This window comes from Danio aesculapii, chromosome 5, assembly GCF_903798145.1.
Source record: "Danio aesculapii chromosome 5, fDanAes4.1, whole genome shotgun sequence".
NCBI classification, from domain to species: Eukaryota; Metazoa; Chordata; class Actinopteri; order Cypriniformes; family Danionidae; genus Danio; species Danio aesculapii.
The window spans coordinates 16838002-16855891 of NC_079439.1; the positions used below are offsets into that span (position 1 = coordinate 16838002).

General features: G+C 34.3%; 1 protein-coding gene across 1 annotated transcript in view; it reads left to right on the forward strand.

Moving 5' to 3' along the window:
- znrf3 (zinc and ring finger 3) overlaps positions 1-17890 on the forward strand; it is a 145144-nt gene that overhangs the window by 89520 nt on the left and 37734 nt on the right. Inside the window, 1 exon segment of the mRNA XM_056457460.1 lies at positions 1537-1659. Coding sequence (XP_056313435.1) covers positions 1537-1659 — 123 coding nt within the window.

Genomic DNA, 17890 nt, shown 5'->3' on the forward strand with positions numbered 1-17890 from the left:
TGGTAATCTGCAATACATTTTTTTTGTTTTACCATTTGCTTCCGCATTTGGAGTGGCGATACTTCTCTTTTGGTATCAGTTGGACTACTTCAGCCACAATATTCTTAAACGCGGCCCCTTTCACCATTAGTTTGCTACAAGAGAATGATTGGAAAAAAACAAACACCTACTCAATATTCTGTTTCAGTTGGTTGTATATCAACATGCTGAAGTCTCAGCGATAGGGTTGGGTATTATTTGGGGTTATTTCGACATGATGATAAATTGGTACTTTTAAAATGGTACTGGTGCCAAAACGGTGCCTGAACTGATACCCTTGAGCCACAAAACTATGGTGGGTGACTCTAGAAAATCTTTTTTTTGGACAATTTTTGAGTTATTTTAATTGAACATTATAATTAATGTTTAGAGTGTACATCAATTCAAATTTTAAATATTTAAATAGCATTAATATGGTTCTTTTGATTATTTGTTTGATAACATGAACGCAGGATTTGCATTATGCAATGAACATTACATTAGCTTACTGCTAACCCGTGGAAGGGTGCCATCAAAATCAGTCAACTCCTTTTTTTCTATGGTTGGTACTCGAGCCATCACTGAAAGTGCAAAATGATGTATCCCTCTGCCTTTAAGATGATTCCATGTGCTCACAAACGTTTTATAAAGTTTGACATGTTTCCCCCCCTTATACGCAACATCTACTGTACGCTGCTATGTCAGAATCGTTGCTTGTAAAATATAGCCATGTTTTAGAATGCTTAGATTTTGGTATTTTAACTTATGCAAATTTAATGAAACGCGGTCATGCGTGTTGTTGAATCTGAAGGGTGTCGCTCACCAGATGTACCGTACCACGTGTGTTGCCTTCTATACATTGCTAAGCAAGAAAAATAGACGCCTAACATCACTGATGGTGTTCATATTCCTCAAAGTTGTTTAGAATTAAATGTTTAGATATGGTGTGACACAACACGTACCCATCTGTGCCTTTGATGCACCCCTTGATGCTTCTTACCTTTGTTGCAGCACCAGTAGCACCGAAATTAGGCACTGAAATTCATATGCTGATTTTGGTGCATACCGGTTACATACTGTAGTTAGCAGTTACGTATTGGCACTGGGTTTCGGTACCCAACCTTACTTAGCAATGTATGGTTCATGCTAACTTATGGATCATGCTGAATTTAAGCTTGTCCACATTTGATCATTTCCCAGAGGAGCTTATTTTGTAATAGTTAATTTAAAAAACAAACTAAAAACACTTAAACAAGGGCTAAAAGATGAATCAAAACACTAGATGTGAATGGGAATTTGCCAACTTGTGACTGACCAAAAAAAAGACCATAAAATTGCACCTTTTTTTCTCTTTTATCATTGAGTGCCCTTATTGTTCTTTTTCAAAAGATAGTTTTGATTATTCTTTCAATAATTCTTTGCAATTTTGGTATGTTTTCTCTTTTTTATTTTGCCATAAACTGTCTTTGGATTCAAAATTGTAATGAGGCATTAAATACTTTTTTCTTTGTCTTGCAGATGCACCCTTTGGGCCTGTGTAACAATAATGATGAGGAAGACTTGTACGAATATGGCTGGGTCGGGGTGGTCAAACTGGAACAGCCTGAGTTGGACCCAAGCTGTCTTACAGTACTGGGCAAGGTAAGGAATTCTGCTCAGTGTTTGCTGTAAATTTCTCTTCATCAATGGATTCTAGGCATTTCAATTACAAAATGAATTTGGAAAGTCATTACCCTTTCCATTACGGTCTTCTGTTTATGGTTTTGTACAGTTATCTGTTCCACTTAGAATGCTATCTAGATTTTTACATTAAGAATTAATTTTACATGAATCATAATTTAGAAATAATAAATAACGGGCATGGTGGATTGTAGACTCTTGGTTCTGCACAGCATTGTCTTGTCTTCTAAAGCTGATGTATACATCTTCATCAAGTGATCTGCGCCTCCCATGGTGCTTACACGTAACCATGCATTTATGCGTCTGCATTCTCTTTGTGTTGCTCTGACTAACTCTTCCGAAACATCCATCCACACTTTCTCTGTGTTGAGTATCTTTGCGGGTGTTTTGAATTTACACCGGAAATGAAAGTATAATTATAAATGAAAGTAGCACAAAGTTACTCATTCAAGAAAGAAAGAGGCAGGAATTTGTGAATGTATAAAATGTTTAATCATAAGGTAAACGCAAAACAAGAGTGTGCACCTTTAGGTTCTCCACTGGATTCAACACTTGTGAAACACTCACACCACCAGCCTTGCTACTCTCCAATGGTTTTGGTCTCTCCCATACCCATCACTGCTATCAGGCTAACCAATTACAGATCTCGCACGATACTTTGACATGTGTAGTTACATTTTTTTTTTAGAGGTATGTGTCAGGGTCCGCATCAGGCTACAGCAGCGGGTATGCGACTGTGCGAAGGAAATGTCAGATCATCTGCGCACACTTATCACAGAAGTATAAATAAGCTTTAAGGTTGTGTAGAAAGCATTAAAATGCTGGCCAAATATGCCCTTAGTTATCACCAAAGCATTCACTATTTTAATGGACATGATTGAATCTTTTTGACGTCTTAGAAGTCTGTCTGAAATCAATTTTACGAAGGGTCTTTGTTCACAAACACTGGCTCTAGAGTCACTAGCTGATTGGTCAGTGAGGTAACAAGTCAGCAGCCTTAGCTAGATGTTTTAAATCCCTCTCATTATTTAGATACTAATTGTTTGAATCTGTGGGTGGAGCTAAATGGGCAATGATGTAGAACTAAAGTGTCTAGTTGTTCTGACAGATCAACTTTGATAGAAGCTCTTTTCCGACTGACAAAAAAGTTTTAATTTCTGAAACTTCCAGGATGTTTTTGTAGTACGTTGACCTTTCATATGTCAAAAGATCAAGCATATTTGGATTTCTCAGTTCATGACCACTTTAGTACTGGTATTGGTTGAAATAGTGGAAGCCGATTGGTGGAAGTGCAGTGATGTCACATGGTAGAGTACTTTGAGTGATGTTGGCTAGCATGCATGCTCTTTAGACACACTGAACAAATCCAGACGCAGATGAAGCGTTTCTTGCTGCGGTCTCAAGACAGCAATATCTATTTGTGTGTTTGATCTTTTTATGGGGAAATTTGAAGATTTCCACACATTTATACTCAGCAGGACACTCGTGCTTTAAAACGGCTGAATATTTTCCCATGTCTAATGCTGGAAGGGCTTTAACCTTACACATAACTCATTCTGGCTTTTGCTTTCTCATTGAGATGTTCTCAAACAATCAGCATTTTTCCATTCTTGTTGACATATGTGGCTTTGAGTTGATTTGGTGTCACTTCGTAATGCATTACCATTTATTGAAACTTCAGACAAAATAGTGTTTTCTGTTGATTATTATATTTTATACGCTTTTATGGCTTTTATAGTATAATAAAGGACAATATAAAGAGGAAATAATACCTTTTTACTGAGACTGAGACCAGACTGAGCAGAAATGCAGTTGTCGCAATTTCTTTATGAAAATTAATTGTATAAGTGTTTTATTGTATATATTTTTTCTATATTGTCTGACTCCATATCAATTTTGAAAATTGATTAATCAAAAAGCACCCTCACAAGTGTATTGTTATTATTATATACATTTTATTTTTTCAACATTGTCTGACTTCATATCATTTTTAAACATAGATTTTTGTCATCTAAAAGCCTTTATAAAAAATAAATTATGGAACTCATGCAATTCAACTCGCAATTTAAAGTTTATTAAGAATTCTTATTATGAGGCATTATTATTATTATTATTGTTATTATTATTATTATTATTATTATTACTAATATTTTAACTATTTTTATTATTATATTTTAACTATTATTATTATTATTATTATTATTATTATTATTATTATTATTACTAATATTTTAACTATTTTTATTATTATTATATTTTAATTATTATTATTATTATTATTATTATTATTATTATTATTATTATTATTATTATTATTAATAGATATTTTACTATTACTATATTGTTGTTTATTGTTATTATTATTGTTAATATTATTATGATTATTATTATATTTTTACTATTATTATTATTATTATTATTATTGTTGTTGTTATTATTAGATATTTTGACTGTTATAGAATTTAACTATTGCTTTTTATTATTATCTTATTTTACTGTTATTATTCTTGTTATTGTATATAGTTTTACTATTATTATTATTATTAACTTTTATAATTAGATATTTTTTCTATTTATGTTTACTATTATTATTATTAATATTATTATTATTATTATTATTATTATTATTATTATTATTATTATTATTATTATTATTCTAGTAGTATACTATAACTTATTTGAGACAATGGTTCAATATCAGTGCACTCCTTTCACAACTAATTTAAATAAAACCAAGCTTTTCTATATACTTATTGTATGCATGATATGATACATGATATCTTTCAAATTTAAGTTTTTACAGTTTCGTCCATGTGTTCTGCACTGCATTACGATTAATAGACATCAGACAGATTTATTTCTTGAAGTGTGTTTTGTCAGTATACTAATTTGTGCTTTTATAACAGCTTTTGCCAATAAGAATAAATAAAGCGAACCCCTCTTTGTTCTGTGATGCACACCTGCAACAGTTACGGTTTCGGCTTAGCATAAACCCAACACAAACAGCATTTGATTTAAAAAGAAAAAAAAATCAATTCTGAAATATCATCAGATGAGATTTCCGGAAAGTTCACATTAGGTGAACGAGGGTAAACACATTCCATCTCTTTTTCTTTCATAATAATGGGATAGAAAAACATCCTCCGCTTCTTTTGTGCCAGTGCTATAATTAGAGAGGCGGCTGTCATAATCGGCCCTCTGATACGGGCCCGCGCTCAGCTGGGGTTCTCATTCTGGCCCCGGCATCGGTGTCTGCCCGTCTCACCAGTGTCCCCTTGACCCGCTTGTGCCAGCCTGTCCCTGCTGTGCCACCCCTGCCTTTAGTGTTGTTTTTCTTTTCGTCTCTCTAATCTTTCCACAGTGGTCTCTACGTGAACTTCAGTGCTTTTGTTTAGGCTCAGTATTTTTATTTATTTATTTATTTATTTTAATCAAAATTATTACTTTTATTCAGTAATCATTTAATTCACAAAAAGTGTCAACAAATATTTATAATGTTACAGAAGATTTTTCCTCTGTACGACTTCTGAACTCTTCAACTTTGGCCTAAAAAAGCTTTCAGAAAAGTATTAACTGTATTTAACTTTGATTTAATTTGATATATTTAACATCTTACAGACTTTGGTATTGAATGCTATTTATCTTAAGATAAAAAATACAATAAAACACCTTATTTTATGTTCAACAGAAAAAAGAAACTCAAACAGAATTTTTTTCTAGATTATATTACTTTTATTTCACTAGCAGTCATTTAATTGACTTTTAATTTAATTATTTTTGATAAATGGTTTTCAACTTTTCAATGAAGATTCGCGCTAAAAAGCTTTAAGAAAGTATTAACTCTATTTAACTTTGATTTGATACATTTAACATCTTATAGCAGGTGTGCTTAACCTGGAGATCTACCTTCCTGCAGATTTCAGTTGCAACCCATATCAAACACACCTACCTGTAATTATAAAGTGCTCTTCAGGTCCTAATTAATTGATTCATGTGTGTTTGATCAGGGTTGGGGGCTTGGAGCTGAACTCTATAGGAAGGTAAATCTCCAGGAACAGAGTTAAGCATCCCTGTCTTACAGGGTATTGGTATGCAGTTCATTTAAAGACCATGTTTTACGTATGTCTTTATCTGGTAACCAAAAAAGTGTTGGTGGATATCAGTGACCTCACAGAGTTTCTGTATTGGCATTGATGGTTCCGTGGTTGTAAAAGGTTCTTCATGGAACCATTTCATTTCATATAAAGGTTTGGACCTTGCACATTTTCTCAGTATACTGTTTTTATTTATTTATTTATTTATTTATTTATTTATTATAAAAAAATTACAATTATTTTAATTACATTTAATTAATTAATTATTTTTTTTATTCATTTTTTATTTTATTGATTTATTTATTATTTAATATTATCTAAAATGTAGTTATTCACTTTTTTATTTATTCATTCTTAAGAAGTAAAGTAGTCATTCATTTATTTTCGGCTTAGTCCCTTTATTAATCTGGGGTCGCCAAAGCGGAATGATTCAGCATAAGTTTTACGCAGTGGATGTCCTTCCAGCCACAACCCATCACTGGGAAACACCCAAACACTTTCATTCACACTCATACACTACGGACAATTTTGGTTTCCCAATTCACCTGTACCACATGTTTTTGGACTTGTGGGGGAAACCGGAGCACCCAGAGGAAACCCACACGAACACAGGGAGAACATACAAACTCCACACAGAAATGCCAACTGACCCAGCGGAGGCTCGAACCAGCAACCTTCTTGCTGTGAGGCGAGATCGCTACACACTGCACCACCGTGCTGCCCGAAATAAAGTAGTTCTAATGTGGTATGTTCCATGTAGTTTTAAGTCACTGTGGTCTGTATTTGGAATGCTAAGTTTATAGTTCATCAAAAAAGAAAAAAAAGAAAACTGTAATCGTTTACTCATCCTCATGCTGTTCCAAATGTTTGACTGACTTCATTCTGTGGAACACCAAAGAAGATAATCTGAGAAATGTTGGCAACCAACCACTTACCCCAAAAATGTCAAATTTACTCAAGTGGTTCCAAACTTTTAAGGTTTTTTTTCTTCTAATAAACACACAAGAAGATGGAAAAATACTATAAAAGTCAATGACTTCAATTTTCCAATGTTCTTCAAAATATCTTTTGTGTTCAACAGAATTAGGAAACAAACAGAACAAGTGGGCAAGATGAGTAAATGAAGTGAATGAATTCTCATTTTTGCGTGAACTAGCCCTTCAAGTTCATGGTGCAGTGAATTCCCATTAATATTCATCTCAAAAGCTAACACGCAGAAGTTTGAGCAACACAATCAATGACAATTTAATGCAAATCTGAGTTCTATACCCAAAACCAGGGTCCATGGTTGCATGGTTGTTTGTGCGAATGATTTGTCTTTACAGTAAAGATGAGAGACACAACTTCACCCCCCTCTGCCCTGTGTGTAGTGTGTGTATTTGAGCAAAGGTCGTGTAGGTTTCTGCGACGTGTGTAAGGTCTTTGCCGGAGCTGCCCTGCTGACATGTATATGTACACAGTTTCTTCCTGTGTTTTCCGGTCTGTGTCCGCAGAGAGCCATCACTCCGCTCACCTCCCACCTCTCCTGCTTCCTCTCTCTGTCCGGCTCATTCTTCTCTTCACTTTCTCACCCAGAAAAGAGTGTCAGCTGATTACAGATCTTCTCAGGAAACCGCTTTCAAGGGTTGATGGGTTATTCAGGTGAATGTTTGACCTGGAGTCTGATGCCTTGAGCACTGATTCCCTCAGAAGCCAATAAGCCTGATTTGATGTGGTTATACGTTAGGGCTTAGTTCATCAAAAATTAAACAACTGTCAATAATTAGTCACCCTCATGTTGTTAACTTTCCCTGAGATCTTCGTTCAAATTCAGAACGCATTTTAGATGATATCAGAGAGCTCCCTCATCCTCCACAGAGGTCAATACTGGAGTCTAATGCCTTGAAAACTGATTCCCTCAGTAGCCAGTAGGAAGCCCGTTTTTTAATGTGCTGTCATGAAGTAAACATGTGATGGGCTAAGTGCTTAGTTCATTGAAAATGAAACCACTGTCAATAATTAGTCAACAATTATCAATCTTCCGAAACACAAGTTCAGATATTTTAGATGAAATCGCTGAGCTCCCTCATCCTCTATAGACAGCAATGGTCCAGACTCAAAGTCCTGAAAGTTACCAAAAACAGACCATGTGTCTTCAGTGGTTCAATCGAAATATTATCAAGCTATGAGAGTACTTCTCTGTGCACATAAAACAAAATTAAAGACTTTATTCAACCATTTCTTCACCTCAATATCAGTATATTGCGCATGCTATTTATGTTCTATGTTTTTAAATGAAAATTTGCACCCCTGTCAAATTGTTCTGAAGTTTGTATTTGTTAGCACAACAATAATTTATTTATCTTTTTATGAAATTTATCTTTTTCAAAAATGATAGGTGCGTTCCAAATAGCATACTTATGCACGTTCTGCGCCATTTTGTAGTATAAATAGTGTAAGTAGTGCGTTCACATCGAAAACTCTAAAAATAATAAGTGCACTTTAATTACCTGGATGATGCACTCATTCAACCAGTAAAATGAAGTGTGGAATGATGGACACTTCACTCATTCAGCGGCTGCTGCTTTGCTCACGTAGCGGAAGGAGTGGAGCTTTCGGACACACATGTTGGATAACTTTATTTATTTTGGATCCTGAAAGCAAAATTCTCCTACGAGAGTGATTGTAGCGCCTCCCAATGGTGAATGCGGTTATACTCATGACGGGTATTGATTGGTACTTTGGTCATTTATTTAACTAATTTGGCGACCGTCAAACGTCATCAGGGAAACGGTTTGAACTTCCGCTCAGTAAAAAAGCATGAGTGTTCCATACATACTACACGCATGTAATATGCTGTTGAGTTTATAAGTGCATAAGTACATAGTGCATAAGTGTATAGTGTGCCGTTTGGGACGCAGCTGATGTTCCTCCTCGAAGATTTGGTAGGGGTAAAAATATATATATATATGGTGGTCAATAAGGAGCAAAAATGGTTTCAACATTTTAACATTCCAACATTCTTCAAAATATCTTTGTGTTTGGCAGAAGATGGATACTATGATAGCTTTGTTATTCATAAAAGAGGTGTTTTAAGCATCGAATTATAAAATTATTATCTGGCTTTATTTATTATTTTTTTATGCATTATATGCTTCATTTTATTCTTTATCTTTTACGAACAAAAAATAATCTCTATCATGAATTTCAGCATGATTTGCAGAAAACACCAAATTTACATCATTTTCTATATCAAAACATTCTTGTCAGGCATATTTAGAACTACAATTATTTAGTGGAATATTAAAATATTAAAAATACAAAAATAGAAATTAATTGTCATTAAAAATTGTTATATTGTCTGCTTTCATTCAAACCACTAGTTGTTACCCATTTGAGTAAAGGCTGATTTATACTTCTGCGTCAAGTGCATGCGTATGGTCCGGTGCAGCCTTCGTATGGTCACATAGCCCTCGCTGTGGCTGACGCCTATGTGCACCTCTCAAAAAATGTAACTACATGTCGCAACGACGCGTAGCACAAGCTCTGTGATTGGTCGGCTTGGTAGCAATGACGAGTGTGGGCGGTGCTGAGAGTTGCGAACCTGATGAAGCGAGTGTTTACAAGTGTCGAGTGGAAACTTTTGTTATGTTTACCTTATGATTAAAGTTCTGCTGATCTGCTGCTTCCAGCCTCTGAATGAGCGAGTTTTAGCTACTTCTACATTAAGATAGCGTCCAGAAAAAGCAAAACACCTGTGAAGAATCTCGACACAGAGGAACGTAAAACCTACTGCCAGCTACCATTTCGGAAGTGTTATTTCAGAGCAACACATACAGCAAGCAGAAGTGTAAGCGCACGCAGTGACGACGATAACTCGACACAGAAGTGTAAACCAGCTTTAAGATATTTTTTAGCATTTAAAATATAATAAAAGTTAGTTTGAGTCAGAAGAAATGTTTCATTTTTCGCGTAGATATATCTCTCATTTAATAATGGGCTTCCGGGCTTCCAGCTAATTCTATCAAACCTCTTCAGCTGCTTCAGAACGCAGCAGCACGAGTGGTCTTTGATGAACCTAAAAGAGCACATGTCACTCTACTCTCACTCTACTCACGCTACTCACCCGTTTGCACTGGCTGCCAGTTGCTGCTCGCATCAAATTCAAAGCTCTGATGTTTGCTTACAAAGCGACCTCTGGCTTTGCTCCTTCGTATCTGCTCTCACTTCTGCAGATTTATGTGCCCTCCAGAAACTTGCGTTCTGTGAATGAACGTCGCCTCGTTGTTCCATCCCTAAGAGGGAAGAAATCACTTTCCCGAACTCTCGCATTCAATCTGCCCAGTTTGTGGAATGAACTCCCTAACTACATCAGAACAGCAGAGTCACTTGCTGTCTTCAAGAAACGACTAAAAACTCAACTATTTAGTCTCTTTCCTTCCTAATCTGTAATGGCCTCTCTGGCTATACCACTAACTGTACTCTCTCTCTCTCTCTCTCAAAAAAAAACATTACTAATGCTTTGCTTCTTAGACTTTACACACCTGAAACTTGTCTAAAGCACTTGTTCACTGCTGCTCTTATAGTTGTGTAAATTGCTTCCTTGTCCTTATTGTAAGTCGCTTTGGATAAAAACGTCTGCTAAATGACTAAATGTAAATGTAATAATATTCCCCCATTTTTATTTATTTAGTTTTTTAAAACCGCTTGTTAGACGCTTTTCTTGTATTTAATGTGCTTTTTATTTTTGTTTTTAACTTAATTTTTTAATGACAACGCAACGTTTATGTTCCCATTTTATGAACTTTTACATATACAGTTAAAGTCAGACTTATTAGCCCCCCTGTTTATTTTTTAAACACATTTTTAAACATAATAGTTTTAATAACTCATCTCGAATAACTGATTTATTTTATCTTTTCCATGATGACAGTAAATAATATTTGACTAGATATTTTTCAAGACACTTCTATACAGCTTAAAGTGACATTTTAAAGGTTTAACTAGGTTAATTAGGTTAACTAGGCAGGTTAGGGTAATTAGACAAGTTATTGTACAATGATGGACTATCGAAAAAAATATAGCTTAAAGAGGCTAATAATTTTGACCTTATTTGACCTTAATTTTGACCTTTTGACCTTAAAAATGTTTTTTTTTTTTTAAATTAACAACTGCTTTTATTCTAGCCGAAATAAAACCAATAAGACTTTTTTCAGACGAAAAAATATTATCAGACATACTGTGAAAATGTCCTTGCTCTGTTAAACATCATTTGGGAAAAATTTAAAAAAGAAAAAAAGAAAATCAAAGGGGGGCTAATAACTCTGACTTCTACTGTATATACATATATAAAACAAAATCCTTATCACATTTCGTTTCAATTCATTTGGAGAGATCCTTCCAATCTTTACATGAGTAAATGCAGTGAATCTGGTCTCCTGTTTGTGTACAGTACACAGATATTTGTTGTTTCTCCTGTGGAGAATGTACTTCATCCACTCTCAGTAGGTTCCTCCTCCTTCGAAGGCTGTCTTGATCTGTTTGTTGGTCTGCTTCTTTCTCTCTCTCTCTCTCTCTCTCTTTTTGTCTTCTTGCCAGCATGATATCCTTTTCCCCCCCCAAATACTGCTCCGCTCTGACACATGCAAAACCGGCTGGGGCTTCAGTCCTTTCATCTCTGACCGCATACTGAGCCTTCCCGTTCCCATTGCATCAGTCCACATGCCTGTGTGTGTGAGTGTGTGTGAGAGTGTCTAAGTAATGTCTGCTTTTTACTGATTCTTTCACTTGGAAAAAACAAGTATAAATAGACATGTTTAAGTGTTGAAAGCTTATTAAATCCATTTTGATTGTCTAATTTAACATACATGCTTATTTTGAAATGGAACCAGATGCTACTGTTTTTTAATATATAGTGTTTAGGAAACAATGATTTTTACAGTTGATTAGGAGCATAGTGTAACATAAAGATTTAAAAAGACCATTAATTAGTGTTTTAAGGCTGTACTGTGATCCTTAGTGTAATGTGTCATGAAATGATACTTCTAAATTTGCCTGAGATTTTATATTTATTTATTTATTTATGTATTTATTTATTTATATTTATTTTTTAAAATTACTTTTTTAGTATTTTTTTATTTTTGTATATTGTTTTTAATTTTATTTATATATTTTATTTATTATTCTTCACTCTTAAGTAGCACTGCACGATTCTGGCTAAAATGAAAATTACAATATTTTTTTGCTTAAAATCAAGATCACGATTTTCTCACGATTCTGTAGATGTAAAGTAAAGCTCAATATGAGTAGACTATTATAGCTATTCTCAAACATATGGTAAAACAACAATAATATTAAGTCTATATGTAGGTCTAATCTTGGTTAAAATACAAAATTTTGTATAGACTTGGAATGGTGGATTTGAACAGAATTTAAATGTCTGATAATTCACAATAGTGATTATATCTGAGTATAATTATTCATAATTATAAAGTTGAATTATTATGTTTGAGACATGTGCTTGTCATTTGTCATTGACAACATTATTAGACCATTTTTTTCACTGATAAAATGAAACTTTTGTCATTATTAAATTACCTCTTGACTTTTCTTTAACATTATAAAGGCTAGAGTAGACTGATCCAGTAAACATTTATTTTCATGCACAACACTATGTGTACGCTATGAAAGAAAAAACATGACAAATGCTTGTCGTAATCGTAACTCTAAAATGCGATATGTGTGCCCTTTGGTTTTACTTTCACTGAGTGCGTTCATGTCACGGCTGTCGTCATTCTGAGCAAAAAAACACATGGAAATCATACTTCCTGCGCGGCTCCCAAACGATCGCTCTGTGCAATAAACTAAACGTCGTTTACAACTTTATTACCTGTTATTCACAGCCTATACAGATCCCGTTCAGGTCCTCTCAAACAGTTCTTCGACTCATGCGTGATTTCGCGGCCGTGAATACGTCATTACATGAAGACATTTTTGGGTGAATTATGCCTTATAGATATAGTATGTGACACTTTTAACAGCATTTGGAGGTGTCCATGTTGGCGAGCAGTGTATATATAACAATGTGAAGACTTGTGCGACCGCCGTAACGCTTCTCTCCTGACCTTGAAAATATAATAGGCTGAATCGTAGCAAAGCAAAATTAGCATCCTGTGTAGGGTCGAATCGAGATCGCAGATTTTTTTGATTTATCGTGCAGCCCTACTCTTAAGGATGTTTAATGTGTGTCTTTAAAGATAATCAAGTTACTCTTGTTTCTTTGATCCTTGACTTTTAGCATATATGTATATTAAAAGGAGTAAACTACAATGAAAACAGTAAAAAAGATAGTAATATTGTGAAATTGTGTTAATTTTTGGTGCTACACTTGTACATACGACTGCAGTATATGGATATTATTCACTCGCCATAAGTCATGATCAATTTTTTAAGGAATAACAAACAAACAATTAGTCTTTATTATGCTGTAGTCAGAAAGTCATATTGGTTGTATTATCTTTTGTTCAGTTGTCTTTTTATAATATTTTAACTTTTAGTAAATTTGTGTGTTGTCTTTATTAGTAATTTTATTATTTTTAAATAATTTGTTTCATTTATCGATATTATATTATTTGTAGGATGTTTTATAGTGTTTATAGTTTTTAGTCACACTTTGAATTATTTTAAAATGTATTCCTTTTGTCATCTCTTTTTTTTACTTAAACTTTATTATAGACTTAATTTATTTTCATTTTAGTATAATTTACATATAGTTTTAAAAATATTTTTTATACTTTTGTGTTTTTATGGTATAAATTGTGTTTTTTCACTTAATATTAAGTGATTTTGATTAGTTTTTTTCTTCACTTTTTCGCTTTATTAAAATAGTTTTTTTCACATGATTTACCATTATTATTAATTTATTAGTTTTCATTTGAACTTTATTTTGCTATTTTAATCACACACACACACACACATACACTTACGCAGCTCAAGTCTAAAAGCATGAGGAGTGGGCAGGGCAAGATGAGGGTGAGGATTGTCGTTTTTGAACTGCAGCTCGTCTAATTGGACGAGGCTCTGGGATCTCTCTTTTATGTTTTCATTTGCCTCAACTTGCTGATATGATCTCACTGGGCTTTCATTTGCCTGGTGTCAAAGGTTTTTACAGTAGGCGGGGCCTCTTCCCATTGGCTGCTTGCTCTCAATGGGTGGGTCTTTTCTCAATATCTAGCTACTCCCAGTAGGATGGGCCTCTTCCCACTGGCCTGCCACTACCAGTTTGCAGATATCAGCCTTTTCCCATTGGCTGACTGCTTTAAGTGGATGGGACCTCTTCTCATTGGCTGGCCTCTACAACTATGAAATCACCCACTGAGTCGGGTTGCCATGGCCACTGGGAAGCTCCCAATGCCATGTGTTTGAAAGCGAGCCGAGGCCTGGCAGAATTACCCAGCCTTCAATGGCAGGCCAAATGACCATTATTAGACTTCACAGTGCTGGCCCTCTATTTAAAAGCGAGAAGAAAAGAAACCCGGGGAGCTTAAGACAAGAGCCGGAGGAACAGCGAGAGGGAGAGGGAGACGGATAAGCCACCAGGGAAAATGTCACGGCGGTGTCTCAGTTCAAAGAGCTCCCCCAGGAAGTGTTTTGTTTTGGTGTTTACAAGAGAATAAAAATCAAAAGAGTTTGCAAATCACCTGTGGATTTTTCCAGATGGCATTTTGCAGCTTGATGTAACGCCATGACTGAAATGCATTGACCTGCTGTATGTTATTGCTGTTTTATTATTGGTTTTAAAATGTACCTTTTTTTTTTTCTCAAAAAAAGAATCAAATTTAAAATCATTAATAATTGCTAATGGATTTATTACATATTTTCCCCCTCTTTTTCCATGCTTTATTTTGAATGGAAGCTGAACAGAATTGTTAAAAGAAAGTCAAGCATTTCAAATCAAATCAAAATATATCATTTATTCATTCACTCATTTTCTTTTCGGCTAAGTCCCTCCATTAATCCGGGTTCGCCACAGTGGAATGAACTGCCAACTCAGCACGATTTTACACAGCGGATGCCCTTCCAGCCACAACCCATCTCTGGGAAACAACCAGACACACTCATTCACACACTCATACACTACGGACAATTTATCCAACCCAATTCCCCTATAGCACATGTCTTTGGACTTGTGGGGGAAACCAGAGCACCCGGAGGAAACTCACGCAAAAGCAGGGAGAACATGCAAACTCCACACCTAAACGCCAACTGACCCAGCCGAGGCTCGAACCAGCAACCTTCTTGCTGTGAGGCGACAGCACTACCTACTGCGCCACTGCGTTGCCTCTCTAAAATATATATATTTATGAATAAAATACAACATTTTTAAAATGTAATTTAATGAAAAATGTACAAAAGCACACACATCACTTTAATTCTAAACATAGTAGTTTTAATGCATAATTTCTAATAACTGATTTATTTTTTCTTTGCCATGATGACAGTAAATAATATTTGACTAGATATTTTTAAGATGCTTCTAAACAGCTTAAAGTGACATTTAAAAGCCTAACTAGGTTAATTAACTAGGCAGGTTAGGGTAATTAGGCAAGTTATTGTATAACCATGGTTTGTTCTGTAGACTTTTGGAAAAAATATATAGCTTAAAGGGGCTAATAATTTTGACCTTAAAATGGGTTTTAAAAAATTAAAAACTGCTTTTATTCTAGCCGAAATAAAACAAATAAGACCTTTTCCAGAAGAAAAAATATTATCAGACATACTGTGCAAGTACTGTTTCCTTACTCTGTTAAAGATAATTTGGGAAATATTTAAAAAAGGAAAAGAAATTGTGAGAGGTTGGCTAATAATTCTGACTTCAACTGTACATATTCGAAAATGCGGCAACGTCAAAGCTCCAAATGTGGCAATTTATTTAATTAAAAAGGCTGATACAAGGCATGTAATGTTTCAAACACGCAGCTCTTCATCAGACTGTGTGAAGAGCCGCATGCTCGACACGTCTTGTATCAGCCTTTTTAATTAAACTAAACTCTGCGTACCCGGTACCGACCCATGACGTCATTTACTTCCGCATTCTTTACATTTTAAAGGTCCGTACTGGCCCAACACCCCCATAAGTGGTTCCGTTCTCTCATCAGTTGGAATAGAATAGCTTTTGCATAGATTGTGATAGGGACATTTATTTTTTTCCTATGATTACTGACATGTGCAGGAACCAGTAAAATTAATTACATCAGCCTTGACCACACAGAACCTAAAAGGTACACGTTTTAAATTTGAGTTTACAAAAAAAAGCGCCTCTTTTTTTGGAGCAGTTTATTATAATACAGAAAACATATACAATTATTTTAATCACTGTCAACAGTGAAAACTCAAAGGGTTTTCTTTAAAATGATACCAAACTTTTGCATTTACACCACTGCATGTGGATTTGGGAAGCTTTTGAATTTGGGTAGGCATAATCCAGGCAGAAAGCCCCAAATAACACTTGACTTTAACCTAATAAATTGTCATTTTTGGAGCTTTGGTGTTGCCGCCTTTTTTAATATATATTATATGTAATTTAATTCATGCAATTTTACATTTATGATTGTAAAATAAAAATAAAAAGTAAAAAAATAAAAAAATAAAAATATAAATAAATAAATTTGATAAGCTAGTAACTTTTTAAAGTAGCTAGTAAAGTAGTAACTTTGCTCAAACTTAACAAATGCTATAATGGTAAGTAGGGCTGGGCCGATAAATGATATTATATCGAATTGCAATAAAATTTATGTCAAAACAATGAAAAGCTCTAGACTTTTTGTTACTCTATATTGATCTAAGAGCCAATCACACGGCAGAAATGTGCAACAATGGGAATCTAAAAGTGTGTTGGTATTAGAGATGTACCAAATTTTGGCCACAGAAAATTTATTGGCCGAAAATATATTATACCATTTAATGGACCCTCTAATTTTTCTGGCTTCAGTTATTGTTGTGGTACCCTTTTAAATCTGGAAGCATTAGTAACTTCTATCGAAATCTACATCGATATTGTTCAATATGGAAAATAAGTATCGAGATTGCATTTTTGCCATATTGCCCAGCCCTAATGGTAAACCATGTGAAAATAACTTACAATGAAAACACCTAATATTTAATTAAAACAGTTAGCACAATAAATAACAATAGCCAAAACGATTAAATTTATTTAAAAACGTATATTAAAATATTTTAAAATAGAAAATGGAGATGACAAAAAGAAATAAATATTGTAAAATAAATATGTAAATACAGTATGAACAAAAACTTTCAACTATACTACAAACAATATAATAAACGTTCATTCATTCATTTTCTTTTCGGCTTAGTCACTTTATTAATCAGAGGTCGACACAGCGAAATGAACCGCCAACTTATCCAGCATATGTTTTACCACATACAGACAATTTAACTTACCCAAATACACCTATACCCCATCTCTTTAGACTGTGGGGGATACCAGAGCACTCGGAGGTGTGTAAATGTTAAAATACATTTAAAAATAAATGTTTTAATATAACTGTTAAATGTTCTAATAAACAAATACATAGTTGACTTGAAAAATATAATAAAGTTATATTAAAGTTATATTAAAATAACAAAAAAATGTTGAAAAATACTTGAAAATTAAAGTAAATAAATATCACCATTAAATCAAACTCTGATAATTTATATGATAATGTGTAATTCAGAATTTTTTCATATGTAAATTGACAAATAAGCATCTATAATTGATGTGGTACCTCAACTTATTGTGCTTAATTATTATTATTATTATTATTTTAATCGTTCATCATCAGAATGATTTATTTGGTCTTACTCTGGGTTGAGCTGAATAGGCAGAGCGCGTCATGTCGGGGCATTGCGATGAATGGAGCGTGTAATGTTGTGTCTGCCAGATGCAGGAATAGTACGTGTGTGTTTCTCTTTGAACGCTCTGCCATGCTGGGATGGGCCGGGCCACTTGGCGGGCTTTTTTTTTTTCCTTTCCTTCTCTCTCCACTTTTCCTTTCATGGATTAAGTTCCATCCTGGAGTTTTAAGGCTCTTTTATGCTGGGAATGGGGGTGGTGGATC